The sequence below is a fragment of the Polypterus senegalus genome, chromosome 8 (genome assembly GCF_016835505.1).
Source record: "Polypterus senegalus isolate Bchr_013 chromosome 8, ASM1683550v1, whole genome shotgun sequence".
In the NCBI taxonomy this organism is placed as follows: domain Eukaryota; kingdom Metazoa; phylum Chordata; class Cladistia; order Polypteriformes; family Polypteridae; genus Polypterus; species Polypterus senegalus.
Window position 1 is genome coordinate 64,952,029 of NC_053161.1, and position 16,042 is coordinate 64,968,070.

At 37.2% G+C, this 16,042-nt stretch overlaps 1 protein-coding gene across 1 annotated transcript in view; it reads left to right on the forward strand.

The window, feature by feature from the left end:
* Window positions 1–16,042, forward strand: part of LOC120533990 (cadherin-related family member 3-like) — an 88,987-nt gene that overhangs the window by 21,603 nt on the left and 51,342 nt on the right. Inside the window, exons 3-4 of the mRNA XM_039761185.1 lie at window positions 11,213–11,406; window positions 13,323–13,479. Coding sequence (XP_039617119.1) covers window positions 11,213–11,406; window positions 13,323–13,479 — 351 coding nt within the window. The remainder of the gene's footprint in view (window positions 1–11,212; window positions 11,407–13,322; window positions 13,480–16,042) is intronic.

Consider the following 16,042-nt stretch of genomic DNA (forward strand, 5'->3'; position numbering starts at 1 on the left):
CGCGTGCACCATAGCAAACTGTTTTACACGCAACATACAGCAATTTGCATCCGCGACAACCATACGTCTTCTTCACTCACAGACAATTATATGTTGCTCTCTCCAGAGTTCCATCTTTTCATTCATTTTCTGTTGTATTCTCAAACCCTCCGTTTTTAGACAACTGTGTCTTTCCAGAAGTGTTCAACCATCAATAAATAATCTTGCGGCGTTTGTTATGCCGCGGGTTCACTATTGCGTTGTATTTTGCTCTCTCCAGAGTTCCATCTTTTCATTCACTTACTGTTGTATTCTCACACCAACCCGTTTTAGACAACCGTGTCTTTCCAGAAGTGTTTAGCATTCAATAAATAATTATGCATGAGATTGAGCGTGTGTCTACACGGCGCAGAGAGGCGTGGGTAAGCTGTTGAACCCCATTCGGGCTGCAAACCGTGGAATTCCCACTAATTGCGACTCATATGCTCCCACTGGTTGCGTCCCTACCCTTTGTGCACACTCCCCTCCCACCTCGCTACTACCATGGTTGGGTGTCTTGGTGGATTATATATAGAAAAGCAGCCAACGACTCAAGTGACGAGTTGGAGGTGGGCACATGAGCGGGCAGTACATACTGAACGAGAATTCAACAGACTAGCATGATGGAAGGAGCTGAATGGACGTCCTTCTCCTCTGCTTCCGTTCCACACTCCGCGCCGTGCACCCCCATCCCTCCGTCTGGCAGGAGAAGGCGCGAGGGCGGTCCGCCAGTTTTCAGTCACGGGCGATTGTGTGTTGGTTTGTTCCGTGCATTGTTACAATGTTGCTTTTCTTGCTGATTTATTATATTACCGATTTTTCAAATGTTAATTTTCTCCCTGTGCTTAAAAATCATTAAAAAACTGGCCTGATTATGCGGCGTATGGTACGCTGCGGGTTGGCTAGTGACTTATAAATCACTCACAACTGTCTTGCACAGAGCAGTGCTGTGAAAGCCTGTGAAGAGCAATGCTGTAAGACATTGTTTTAATTCTACATGTTTTTTATATGTTTCTTTTTATATATCTAATTCTATGCACATTTTCTTTAATTTTTTACGTACACTATAGTCTTAGATTGGAACGACAAGATAGTCTGTAATCCAGAGATCATAATATTGGGAGTACTTATTTTCACAAGGAAACAGTTGAAAAAACAAATAAAGCACCTTTGACAAAATATATTTTTAGGGTCAAATCCTTTCAGACAAGCTGTCCACCATTAGAGTAGTAAACCAATTATCTGTGTGTAACATCACAAGCTATAAAACTCCATATATGGCATAAAGAACCACTTGAGAGACAGAAGAGAGAGACAACAGAGATAACAGAGACATCAGACAAACAAACAGAAAAAGTGAATGCTTTCTTGAAAGGGCCCTAAGATCAGAGACACTGATTTAGGATGTTGTTAGGAAGTTTATTTGTTAAAAACTGACAACCACAGTTTTCCTGGGTCTTTTTCATTGGGTTGAAGAAGATATCCATTTGCTTATGTTACAAGTAGGCTTGTCTCAACCAGCTGTTTCACTGATGAAGGTTGGTTTCCTTTTCTCTCTTTTAGAATCTAGGAGAGAAAGGAACTGCAAAAGTCCTGCCTGAAGTTTATAAAGCATCTTTATCAGTTTTACCTGTGCTTCTCTCACCTCTTCAAAAAACATGGTGTCTTCTCTTTCTTTTATTTTACCCAGTGGGGACTTTTGCCAACTGTACTTGTTCTTGTTACTTTCCTAGCAGGTTCTGTCATCCAGAGTTCCTTGTGTCACAATTCTTGCAACCTTCCTCCATCAATAAGTACAATTCAAGGGTCTCCAAGTCCATGTTTTCATGAGCTCTGTCAGTATTTCTTTTCTTTTGCAGCTAGCTATAATGACTGCACAGAATAGATGCATTTTTAACCAGGATGGAAATAATAATAATGAACCAAGGTCGAAACTGGGAGGACAGGATTCAAATAAACAATGGCCAGGATGTGAGACAAAATCATAAATTGAGAGACGTAATGAGAGAGCCAAAAACCACATCACGAAACCTAAGCCAAGACACCACATGTAAATAAAGCTGAAGGTCAGAAAACAATTCAGAGACATCTTTAAAAGTGATGATGATGCTAAAGTTTTAAATTTTAGTTACAAACTTGGACAATAAAGGAGTATATGATGCTGACTTTTATGCCATCACAGTAATTATGTCATATATCGCACACTCCTCCGAGTCTTGCCCAGCAACAGCCTGACAACCCTCCATTACAAACAGCAAACAATGGCAGTGCTGATACTAAAAAACAAAATGGTCTCTTGAGAGACATATTTCAAAATTAACATCTTCAAAAATTTCCTAAATCAGAAAAACAGACCAGACCATTAAATTCCTTGACAAGTTTCCCACTGTGTCCTAACAAAAGACACATACCATTCACAAAGTATATATTGCATGCAAAAAATATAAACAATTTTATACAATAAATATTTAAGTATTTGTTTAAATATAATTACATAGTGTTTTTTAAATTTACATTTTTTACATTTTGTTATTATTAATGGCTATTCAGTTAACTTATGACTTGTGGATAGAAACTGTCCCTGAATCTATTGGTGCATGTGCCAAAAGTCCTGTACTCTTTGCCAGATGGAAGGAGCGAGAAAGGAAACCGTGCAGGATAGCTGAGGCTTTTAATGATACAGTTAGCCTTTCAAAGGCAGCATGTTTTGTATATCTTCTGAAGTGAACACAGTTGGGTGCCAGTTATATTCTGTGCCACTTTCACCCTCTGCAATGCTTTAAGATTTTGAGCTGAACAGGAGCTGTACCAGGATGTTATAGAGCCAGTGATGGTGAACTCTACTGTATACCTGTAGAAGGTCACATGAACAGATGAAGAAAAACTTGTCATCTTCTTAAATTGACTTATATTATGTTGACAATTAATCATAAGATCAAGTATCAAGGAGGTTGTGAGTTTGTGTGGATTTTTTTTTGTTCATGACATTGTTTCAGTACAGAATGTGTGCCGTTAATAATGCATTCTGTCCAAAATAACAGCTCACAAACTTTTTATATATTTCGTAAAGGCCAATGCTTCTCAATTTGTTTATTAGCATATTTTGACATTGTTTTATTTTAATGTAATCTGAATTTTTTTAAATGTATTGCACATATTCATTGCCTGTATAGATCTGTAATGTTTGGTGATAATAAAGAATAAGGTAACAACACAAATAGTAGTTACAGTATGCTGCCTTTTTTGTAATTAAAAAAACTCATCATTTATCTGAAATGTTATACTTTGTATTTTTATGTTTGGCAATGGAATGTTTCAGTAAACACGGGCAATTCTGAAGGTGTACATTTGTCAGTATTCTTCATTGCAGTTGGTCACAGTGTAATGCATGCCAGTTTGGCTGATAGACTGAGGGGCAGCAGATGAGCTCGAGTAATGGATGACAAGACACCTTCTCAATATGATGCCTAAGCTGTTCCCTTAAATATTCCCATTTTGTGCTTTTTTCATTATTGTCATATTATTATTATTAATATTGAACACATATGTAGAGAAAATGTGTCTTATTTTATGTGTATGACAGGAAGGCCAGTAAAGCCTTGAATGAAACTCAATGTTGATGATCCACGACAAGTGACAGCAGGTGCCTGCTTTGAATAACAGAAAATGAAAGAAGCAGGGAAACGCTAAATGTCAGTGACTGGGATTGCATACAGTAACTGGAAGATGGGTTAAGAAAACATAAACAAGAAATGCTCAGTCTTAAATAATTCTATTTACATAAAAAATTATTCTGCTGTGCTGCAGTTTGGTAGACTTTTTATTTACTGATCCCTTGCCAGCCTTTGACAAGATGTATTCACAAGGGACAGATGTTGCTGACAAAGTCAGGTGCCTTTTTGAATGTTTGAGTCCAGATGTGCTTATCCAGCCGCTCCTTCTTATCAGTACTTGATTGATCTTTATGTCCACCTCTGAATGAACTTGCAAAGTTTCTTTACAACTTTTTTTGTCTTCACTGAATTGAAACTGGAAATTAGTATAAACAGTGGTAATTTTGGGGTAAAAATATAATTTCACCGTGTAGCAGATCCTATAAAAGTGGTAGCTTCAATCAGATTTGAATGTAACAGTTTGATCTGTAATCTTGTACTGTTACAAAATTTTGGAGGGTTTAGATGAAAAGCAATACTATATGCATTGAATCATGGTTTACTTTAACTTAATACATATAGCATTGGCTTTTACAGGCTTTACACTTATATGGCATATGCACTGAATTATATTTTTTATTAGGGGTGAACGCTTATGACAAAATTAATAATTGAGTATTATTGATGTAGTGTCCTAGATTTTAAGCTTTTTATTTTACTTTATTTTTGCCCACACAAACAAAATGAACTTAATTTTCAAAGGACAATTAACATCAAAGCATCTCCTCTTCCTGAATTGTACCTCACTTTGAAAACATCTATGAAAAACAAGGCAGAAGACCAGAATGATGCCACAACCATGCAGTATAAACAGTTAACAGATGGATGCCATGGGACTAGGAATTGCTAAGCTAGTTTACAGCTTGGGAAAGGAAGGAGTCCTTTTTTGATTATTTTATGGCATGCATAAACAGATCAAAAACTCTGAGCAAACTCATTCATCATATTGACAACCAGCCAATCAGGTGGGTGTAATGTCTCCTGTCTTGAAACCAAACATGGAATTTAAAAATAAATAAGGCTTGTCTGATGGACCAAAAAGGAGTGACGACAGAAAGGATGTCAGAAGAGGGTGATGTGACGTCAGAACAGTAGACCAACAGATGTAACTGTTTCATCTGAACTTCAGCAAAAGCATCTCATGAATAACATCGATTGCTAGATCAAAAACCGCCCTAGGACACAACCAATTCTTCGTAAGCTTTTTCAAAAGACTATATATATATATCCAAATTTTGCTATATATTTTCCTTTATACATTCCTCTGCTGGTATAATTGCTCTTTAATAAGTATCAAGTTACTTTTAACTTTCTATACTTTGTCTTTATATCAAGAGTAACTGAAATAATTAATTGTAAATTTATACACTTGTATGGGGAGTAGCCACATTATTTGCCCATAGGATTTATCAAGGCTTAGAGGTCGCTCCTCGAAAGAAGGGACAACTGCGGTAAAAAAGGGCATATTGTTTGGTTGGTAAATGGCATAACCAAAAGAGCTGCACTTTTAATTGTGTCACGCAAACATCCCCATGTTTGTCAGTGCTGGTGATAGTAAGTTCTTAAGTAGAGAATCCTATAGCATGTGACATATATTAAGGCTCCATTGTCTATTTAACAATATTTAAATAAAGATAACTATAGAATATTGTGAGATTTATCTCTTTTGTCTATTTAAGGAAATCTGCATGTGAATGTGAGGGGGATCTAAGTGAAATATTGCAGGGTGACTAACTTTGTCTACAGGATCTCTATGTGTGTGTGTATTTGTATGTGTGATAATCTTAAGGTGCAAGCATAGATCAACCTAGTAACAGACTTGGGAAGTCCTACAGAAACCCATGATAATACAATTGCCAATGATATTCCAACTGTGATTATTAATTTCAACTAGCAGTACAATGAAAAATTTACACACAGTAAAGTACAACCATCATTGTGCAGGGAACCTCTTAAAACTAATAATATGAAATTGGTAAATGCTGGATTAGTTAAAAAGTTAAAAAAAGTATTGTTTAATAATGTTTATTTTTTATTTGCTACAATAAAGATATGGGCGGCACAGTGGTAGCACTGCTGCCTCACAGTTAGGAGACCCAGGTTTGCTTCCCAGGTCCTCCCCGCATGAGCTTTGCATGTTCTCCCCTGTCTGTATGGGTTTCCTCCAGGTGCTCCAGTTTCCTCCCACAGTCCAAAGACATGCAGGTTAGGTGCATTGGCGATCCTAAAATTGTCCCTGGTGTGTGGGTGGGTGTGTCCTGCGGTGGGCTGGTGCCCTGCCCGGGGTTTGTTCCTGGGATTGGCTCCAGCAGACCCCTATGACCCTGTGTTAGGATATAACGGGTTGGAAAACGACTGATTGACAATAAAGATACAGCACACTTATCTTTGTCACTGTTTTTAATACAGTAAAGTAGCAGTAAATTACTGATATACAAATATTTATATAATAAAATTTAACTATAACACAAACATTCCTCCCGTGTCATCACCACCACCACCTTTCAAAAATGTAAAATGTGTGAAAAAGTTAAACATGAGAATCTTAAATTGGGGTTCTGCTGTAATAAGAAAACAAATGCTGTATGAAAATCTTGAATGACAGTAACGTGATAGTTCTGGTGTACTGGTATATAAAATCATTAAAAGTAATAATATTATCCATAGTAATCTTGAGAAATATTTCCATAGTAGCACACTGTTATCAAATGCTACCAGACTCACTCCTTGAGCAATGGTATCCCACTTCTTGTGGGATGAAAAAGTGCACTCATTTAAGGAAGCAGCATTGCAAGCATCTGCTGTTCAGTTTATATTCCTGATAAATATAATGAAATGTTAGGCTCACACATGCTTTCATAGTTCTACTCAAACTCAAATTAATTGTGGCTGCATAAAGTAATGCTTGTTTTAAGATCCATTTTGATTTTTGTTTGTGATTTGGATTTCAGGGAATGCAATTCAGAGCCTTTGTGTTCTAATAGGGAAAACACAATGACTGCTGTTAGCTGATTTTACTTTTGATAGTCTACTGTATACAGCGATGTGTTCATGTAAACAGGTAAATGAATGGTTATCTGTGTCACAGAGCTAATGTTATAGGGACTTGGTGCTGTTTGCATAGTTTTTATGGACTCTAAATACTGGACTATGTGGTTGTGTTTTAAATAGCTGTATAAATGTTTACCTGCAGTGGTCTAAAGGAGTTTCTACGGTACATTTTTTAAAACAAAATATTTCCAAATTATGGGCAATTCCCTTTATTTTCAAAAAATAACACTGATAACATAATATAATTATGAGGGACATTTAAAAAGTTTCTGCACTTTTTTAGAACTATATTTATTAACAATATGTAAACTTTTTGAACGCCCCTCGTACATATATTAGTGCAGTACATAAAAAAAACATATTTTTAATAGGATTTTACAATATCATGCAGTTGAAATTGAGCTAAAATAGTCTTGTTGTGGCCAAAATAGCTCTTACTGGCACATTTCAAAATCCCTCAATTGATGTCCTGTTATTAGTTGTTGGTTTTGGAGTGTATGTGGTTAATTGTAGCTTAAATTACTTAAACATAAATGTTTGAAAGAATACCCAAAGGACAGATACTATTGTACATTAAGACTGTTGGCATTTCAATAATTTGAATTGGGAATGTGTTTTGATGTCAGGAATGGCTAATGGATATGTAAAAGAAAAAAAATATACAAATATTTAAAAGAGTAAATTTATCCATAATTCATGCCAAGCAGAATGGGTTTCTCTTTTAAAAGAAACATTTCAAAAACTTGCCAAATGCTTTTTAAATAGTAGTTTCTGAAATTTCAAACATTTGTATAACTCTTTTGTTTCAAATATCTTAATATTAATTGAACTGTCCTGACCAATTTCAATAAAATGGGTCCACTGGGAGCTTAGTTGTTTCATGTGTATTGGCAGACACACATGATGTGATAGCAACAATAAATCCTCTTGTGTTTTATGCAAACCTACCTTACAAAAGCAGTCTCTGCTTTATTATTTTCTCCCACCATTCAAGTAGAATAAACTGCATAGAACACAATTAAACTTGCACACAAGCTGAACTTTTCACTTGACATCAGAGTGACAAAACCATTATGTAAAAATCTAATATTTCATCTGGACAGCACTTTGGCAAAAGACTATTTTCAGAGTCTGACATAAAGTGTACACTTTTGGCTCAAGACCTATGCTCCATATATTTTTCTTGCAAATGTAACAGTGATGTCACCCTCTTGTAGGACTGCTGCAACACAAAAGCAAAATTTCACACTAGAGAGGAAATAAAGCTGACAGGCCCTATCCTAACATTACTCGATTATGTTTACCTCTTTTGTAAGTCACATTGGATAAATGTGTCTGCCAAGCAAATACATGTAAATGTAAATAAAGCCAGTACTGGTAACAGAGATGTGTGAGTTCAAGTGTACCTTTTTCCTCTTTTATTTAATATGCCAATATTGTTTGAAATTAATGTTAAACACTGTTTACATAAATTATTTACAGAAAGCTTATTGTATGTAATATGGTACAGTAAACTATGCTATGGTTTACCTGCTGTCTAAATTGTTACAATGTAATAAACTGATCTCTTTAGAAAGAAAAATAAAAAAAGTTTGTGAATTCTGACCACAGATTTGTTGTTGCTACTCTTAGGATCAAGCTTAGGTCCAGTAGTTTACCACCTACTAGGAAAATGAGCCTGGACTTGGCCAGCCTCCAGGACCAGGCTGTTTCCAATGTGTTTGCACGCAGTTTGTGTGAGGAACTTTCAGATTTGGGTGCGACTGCCGATCCTAATGTGATGTGAGAGACCTTCTGTGACAAGACCCTGAAGGTTGCTGAGGGTTGTGTTGGTGTTACTGGTGTTCCCAGTAGGAGGTGTTTCATCTCCCAGGGCACCCTGGATATCTTTGAGAGGAGTCACAGTTCACAGCTCAATGACAATCCTGGTCTGTACCGGGAACTGAGAAGGATGGCTGCGAGGGCTCTGAAGGCAGATAAAAAGGCATATATTAGAGGAATCTGTGAGCAAGTGACACACCATCTGTGGTCTAGCGACCCATGTCCTGCTTACAGAGGAATCGAAGCATTATGCACATCTGAATCTGTTCCTTGGAGAGTCGCAAGTCAGGGAGGCTGGTGGAACGGTCCTTACGGATTACACTGCAGTTGTGACCTGCTGGGCTGGCTACTTTGAGCAGTTGTTCAAAGCTCATCTTCCGGCTAGGACGTTGGATATCTCTGGGTCCACAGTTTTTGAGGCTGATCCTCCAATTAGCTGTGAACCACCCAGTCTCACTGAGATTCCACAGGTGGTGAACCAGCTTTGGGAAGGCTGCAGGGATCTGTGGTATCTGGGGTGAACTTCTCCAAGCTGGTGGTAAGGCTGTCCTCCTGGCATTGCAAGCAATCTTTGCTTCCATTTGGGAGACCGGCATCATCCCAACTGACTGGAAAACGGACTTGTCATCCCTATCAGGAAAGGGAAGGGTGATTGCCTGGATTGCAGCAACTACAGGGGGATAACATTACTCTCGGTGCAAGGTAAGGTCCTTGCTAGGATCATCCTCAACAGGATCCGTGATCACTTGCTCACCTACCAGCGACCGGAAAAGTCTTTTTTTACGCCTAAGATGTCTACCATCGACGGCATCCTGGCACTGAGGGTTCTCATGAAGCGCAAACATGAATATCGGCGGAGTTTCTTTGCAGCCTTTGTTGATTTTCATAAAGCGTTTGACTCAGTTGATCGAGTTGCCCTGTGGGTTTGCGGGATCCCCTCAAGGTTGCTGGATATCATGGCTGGCCTGTACACTGGTACTGTGAGTGCTGTGCAGATTGGAGGCAGAACCTCTGCGTTTTTCCCAGTTGATTCTGGGGTTCATCAGGGGTGTGTTCTTGCTCCTACTCTGTCCAATGCTTGTATGGGCCGGGTGTTGACCAGGATCATGGGGTCCAGCGGCTGTGGGGCATCTCTTGGTGAAGAAAGATTCACAGATTTTGACTTTGCTGACGATGCTGTGATCTTCGTGGAGTCAATGTAGGCTCTGATCAGGGCGCTGGAGAGACTGAGTAAGGAGTCTGAGTGTCTTGGATTGCGAGTGTCCTGGATATAAACCAAGATCCAGGCCTTTAATGACCTCTTGGGCACAGCCATCAACAGTGTGTCTGTTTGCGGAGTGTTGACCTTGTCGAGAGATTTACTTACCTGAGCAGTGACATTCATATCTCTGGTGAATCTTCCTATGAAGTCAATAGATGGATTGGGAGAGCATGGGGGGTCATGAGGTTGCTGGAAAGGGGTGTGTGGCACACCCAATATCTATGCAAAAGGACGAAGGTCCAAGTCTTTAGAGTCCTGGTGCTTCCTGTCTTGATATATGGTTGTGAGACATGGACGCTATCCAGTGACCTGAGATGAAGTCTGGACTCCTTTGGTACTGTGTCTTTCCAGAAAATTTTTGGGTACAGTTGTTTTGACTTTGTGTCGAATGAGCGGTTGCTCATGGAGTCCTGAATGAGACACATTACTGTACTACGGTCATGGTACTACGGCCATGTGATGTGTTTCCCCGAGAGTGATCCGGCTTGTAAGATCCTCATTGTTGAGGACCCGAGTGGCTGGACCAGGCCAAGGGGTCGCCCACGTAACACCTGGCAGATAAAGGGTCATTTCCAGAGGGTAGGACTGAACCACATGTCTGGTGTGAGGTTGCCAACCGGGATCCCGAGTTGTTTCGTCATGTAGTGTGTGTGGCAACGCACTGTACCAATGCATGTTCCCCAACTTGACTTGACTTTCGAAAGACGTGAATGCCCAAGGAAAGGAAAAACATCTCTAAAAATAACATTCTCAAAACTGCTGCATCATCAGAGATACAAGAGGCCAGAGCCTATCTTGGCAGCACTTAGTTCAAAACAAAAACCAAACCTGGAGGCCCAGCATATTTTATATTTATGAATTAATAGCAAAAATCCATCCATCCATCCATCTGTGGGAGGAAACTGCAGCGCCCGGAGGAAACCCACGCAGACACGGGGAGAACATGCAAACTCCACGCAGGGAGGACCATAGCAAAAATGTATTATTTCATTACAGAATAATATTATGAAGATATGGAATAATTCTTAGCCTAGTTTCTATGCAGCTCTGAGCCAGGAAAAAAATATACTGTATGTGGTAAATAGATGAAAAACATTTTGCTTTACACCTTTTACCCATAGGATACACTCAAAAAATGCATTTGAGTGTAATATTAAATATTCAGTTTTTCCTGTTCATTTACTTGAGATTCTAAATTTTGGGCTGCATAAAATACTGTATTTTAAAATGTGTCATACTTTATATTTTACACATTAGCTATGTGCATCTTTCACTTCTGCTCTGTTTGTTTCAAAAATGTAGGAATTCATTGTTAGCAGACTAAATCTTGTTTTATTTTCCGTTATAGAATCAAATGGACGAGTTGTTTTCACTGGCTTACCAAATACAGTCAATAAAGGTACACCTTATATTTTGCCTGTCAATGTTACCACATTTCAGGTTTCTACACCTGGCACTCTGCTTGGTAATCCAGTCATAATCAACTCCAATCCCCTCACTCAAGCCTTTGAAGTTTCATGTACGGGTTCCACACATTGTCAGGTATGTTGCTAAAAATGTATTTATAACTAAATTATACTGTATATTAAAAACTGACATAATAAATTTGTTGATTTATTGTAATATACCAAATTTGAGCAAATGTTGTATACTGTTCTTAAGCATTGATTTTGATTAATATGTTTGCAGTTTCAACTATGTTCTTTAGTTTATCTATTCAGTGCCTAAAGTAAAAGTGAAGAATGAAATTTAATGAATCGTGAACACTTTTTGCCATGAGTTGTTTGTTATGGTAATAAACTGGTACTTGTGACAATTAAAATTCAACTACTGTACTGTATATTGTAAATCCCCAAGATCTGACACAACATACAGAGTCCAGCACACACAAATCTTTTATTAAAGCATGGGTAATGCTTTCTTTTTCCCCACCAGCAATGCACAGTACAAAGCACAATGAAGCAGAGTCCAACACACTAACGCATACAGCACTTTGCACTCTCTCTCTCGTCCACCTCCACTCCTCCCTCAAGCTTTGTCCTCTTCCTCCTGAGTCTGACTCCAAATGGAGTGAGCCGGTTCCTTTTATAGAGCACCCGGAAGTGTCCCATGATCTCCTTCCGGGCGTACTTCTGGGTGTGGTGGCAGTCCTGTACCGAAGGGCACAACTGTCCCTTTTGCGCCACCTGGTGGTGTCCACGGGCCCCAGCAGGGTTGAGCTTCCATTCTCCAAACCTGCGGCGCCATAGCAAGCCATGGAGACTTCCCTCTGTCGTCCAGGTGAGAGTACGGCCCTGTACACGCTCTTTCCCCCAGTCCTTCTCTTAAGACATCCCAGCTAGGTAAGAGTCCCGGTTGTCCATTACAACATCCAGGTAAAGAGACTATAAATGTCTTTATTTTGTAACCAGAACAGGGTGATTATGATAAGTATGATAACAGACAACTGGTTTTGGTGAACTTCCTCTGGTGGCCCATGCTAAACAAACTGCTATTTCAAAATTAATTTTAGATATCTGAAAATTAAGTTCAACTTTCTAATTACACTTTGAGGTATCTCAAAAGTGAAGACACCTCAAATATATTTTCAGATATCACAAAATAACTTTCTGTGCATTCATGAGAGCTCATATACATTTCAGATTGACCTTATGGCACTTTATCCATCTATCCATCCATTATCTAACCCGCTATATCCTAACTACAGGGTCACAGGGGTCTGCTGGAGCCAATCCCAGCCAACCTAGGGAATAAGGCAGGAAACAAACACCGGGCAGGGTGCCAGCCCACCGAAGTATGACATTTTAAGATATCTCAAAATGTATTTTTAATAGGTTTTCCTTTTGATTTTAAAATATCTTGAAATGCATTTCATATGCCTCAGAATAGGCAGGAAGCTATTTTAAGATATCTGGAAAAGGATTTAAGATATCTTTAATTGTATTTTTGGAATCTGAAAATGTTCTTCTCATATCTTGAAATAGATTCATTTTAAAGGAATCTTAAATAAAAAGTATCTTTACATGTGTTTCATATATATTGAAATAAAATTTGACATATCCTAAAATACATTTTAAGAAATTTAAAAATGTATTTTAAATATCTTAAATGTAAGTCACTATGAAGATGTTACAAATGCATTTCAATATATTTGGATTACATTTCAAAATATATTGAAATGACATCAAGAATTTTGAGTTATCTCAAATAAATTTTGAAATATGTTAATGACTGGCCTATGCAATTAAAGATATGTGAAATCCATTTAACTTGATCTTGAATTCATAGTAAATCCTATTGAAAACGTCAGGAAGGTTAATACATTTCAGGGATCTTAAAGTGTACAGGGTGTCATTTAAGATATCCTGAAATGCATGTGAAATCCAAAAACACATGTTTGTACAGAATATACAGATGTCAGAATTTTGATTTTTCTCACATTTTTTTTACTGTGTCAGGTCAACATGATTAAAATTCCACAGACTACAGAGGTTGCCATCAATTTGCAGATATTTGCTCAAGATAACATGGGAAGTTCTGCAATGCAAGTACTTTCTGTATTTCTGAATGTTGGAAATAAACCCCCTATTTTCTTGGACAATATGGCTGACCAAGGTAACCCTTGCAGATAATGCTACTTTAAGTGGATTTAATGGTCTTTAGCCTTGACCACTGTTATTGTCTGACTTGAATATAATGTACCTTATTTAGTATAACTACTAAATTTCACTGCCATGTACATGCACTTTTAGGTTATACCCTAAAATTCTGTGTATCACAATTTGTTAATCTAGACAACAAAAAATATCATTTCATACAGCACATCTTCTCAATTTTTCTTTACCTCATATTACATTTCAATTCTTTATTTTTTTTAACCCATGTTTTTAAACCATCATTTACTTTTCAGTTCAATGTACCAGCATAGAATGAAGCCACTGCACTCTTAACTTATACATTTAAATCATTAAATATATTTCTTACATTTTTCTAGAATGTCTCTAAAGTGTCTATGTTTTCAGTAATCTAAAGGAGACATCATAAGAGCATGTTATGGTTTGACAATAATGCCTCTGGATCTTCTATCCCAGAAAACGAATGTGTGAAATAACATAGCAAAAATTTGCCACACAATAGGCTCCAATATAGCTTGTAATATCTTGGAGCTTTTGATTCTCCCTTTGTAAGTGCTGTGGATTGTTACAAAAATTCTTCTGCTGTGACCTTTTGACTGTCAAGTGACTGCACAAAGATTGTGCTTTTTGTATGATAATTAAATCCACAACAAAATAAACAGAACATTTTCTCCATCAATTAAGTACATCAAATGTCTTCTACTTAAAAAAAATGATGGCAACATGGAAGACAACATTCTTGTGAACAATAGCCACATTTATTTAGTACATTGTTCACTAAAGGATCTTTAAATCCTATTCTCCTCATACATGAACAAATTATGAGGCACCAAAATTATGTGTGTAATAGCACAGGCAGCAGCCACTCAAGTTTCCGAACTACCTACAAACCTCAGCTGCAACTTAAAATACAGCCAGTGGAGGTCACTAATGGACAAGGAAATATAACAAGTCAGCGTTGGAGCTAATAATAATAATAATAATAATAATAATAATAATAATAATAATAGCAATACATTATGTTTAAAAGCACCTTTCAAGGATAACAAGAACGCTGTACAAATACATCAGGGAATAAAAAATATACCAGAAAATGCTAATAAAATATAAATATGATAAAAGCAAAAAGTAAAGTTTCAATGTCAAGTAAATCAACATATCTCCTTCTTCTTCTTTCGACTGCTCCCATTAGGGGTTGCTGTCCTCTGCATCTTGTTCTGTTACACTCATCACCTACATGTCCTCTCTCACCACATCCATAAACCTTCACTTAGGCCTTCCTCTTTTCCTCTTCCCTGGCAGCTCTATCCTTCAAGTACATAAACATATATTTTTGATAAATGATTATGTCAATGAGAAATGTTGGTAATTTTAAGAGAATATATATTTATAAGAGCAAATCTAAAATTAGTTGTAAGTGAAAAAAATGTTGCAAATCAAACTGGCTACATGACATCCCACCCAGATTAAATGTATGAAGTTAACAATTTTATTTATCATAAAAGTTCTGTGGTGATACTAATTTGTAAGTTACAGAATCACAAAACTATAATAATATTGAGTATATTATTATTATTTTTATGGTTAGCTTATAACCATTTTAGCTTCAAGGTAATCCAGTAAAAGAAGAGAAGTCAAAATAGGAAGCTACCTGTACATAAGGAGGAGATCAGCAACAACTGTGACACATGCATCAGCACTGACAGATGAGCAGTTGTGACATCATCACGCATTAATAATAATAATAATTCTTCACATTAATATAGCGCTATTCTCATGACTCAAAGCCCTCTCCACATAGGAAGGACCCGGGAAGCGAACCCACAATCTTCTTACTGCAAAGCAGCAGCGCTACCACTGGTACAGAAACATAGTTTTGCCTTATCTTTATATTGTTATTGAAACAATTGTGTCATTCTTGTTAGAGTGCATTGATTTATTCAAATGTGAGCTCCCAAGTAAAGGTGGTGGTTTATTTTTGATTTATATGTTACTGTGAATAGGTATTTACTGGCATTACTTACCTATTCCCTTTTAATTTTATTATACACTGATTTAATATTGCTGATTGATTGTGAATACATTTGTGACTTGAATTGTATGCTTTAAAAACCCTTTGGTTTCCTTTAATAATAATAATAATGATGATAATAATAATACATTTTATTTATATAGCTCCTTTTCCATACTTACCGGTACCCTTATCACAAGGCCACAAATGACAGTTTAAAAGACCATAGAGAGCATGTATTTCTCTAATTTATAGACTCAAGTGTGAGTCACATGCCACATTAGATTAGTTAAGAAAAACTAAATTAGTCTTATTAGATACTGATGCCAAATGAAGCTGAGAAGGTACAAAATATGTTTTGTTTATTCGGAAGACATATCAAGTATGTACATTCAGGTAGACGGTGTCACAATAGAGCTGGGGTTAATTATGCTTCTTTACAGCTCAAAGAAAAGAAAACAATGGCCCCAGTTAGGATAAAAAAGAAAGAAACCTGAACACATATGAAGTTAAGCAAGTTATTCATAGTCAA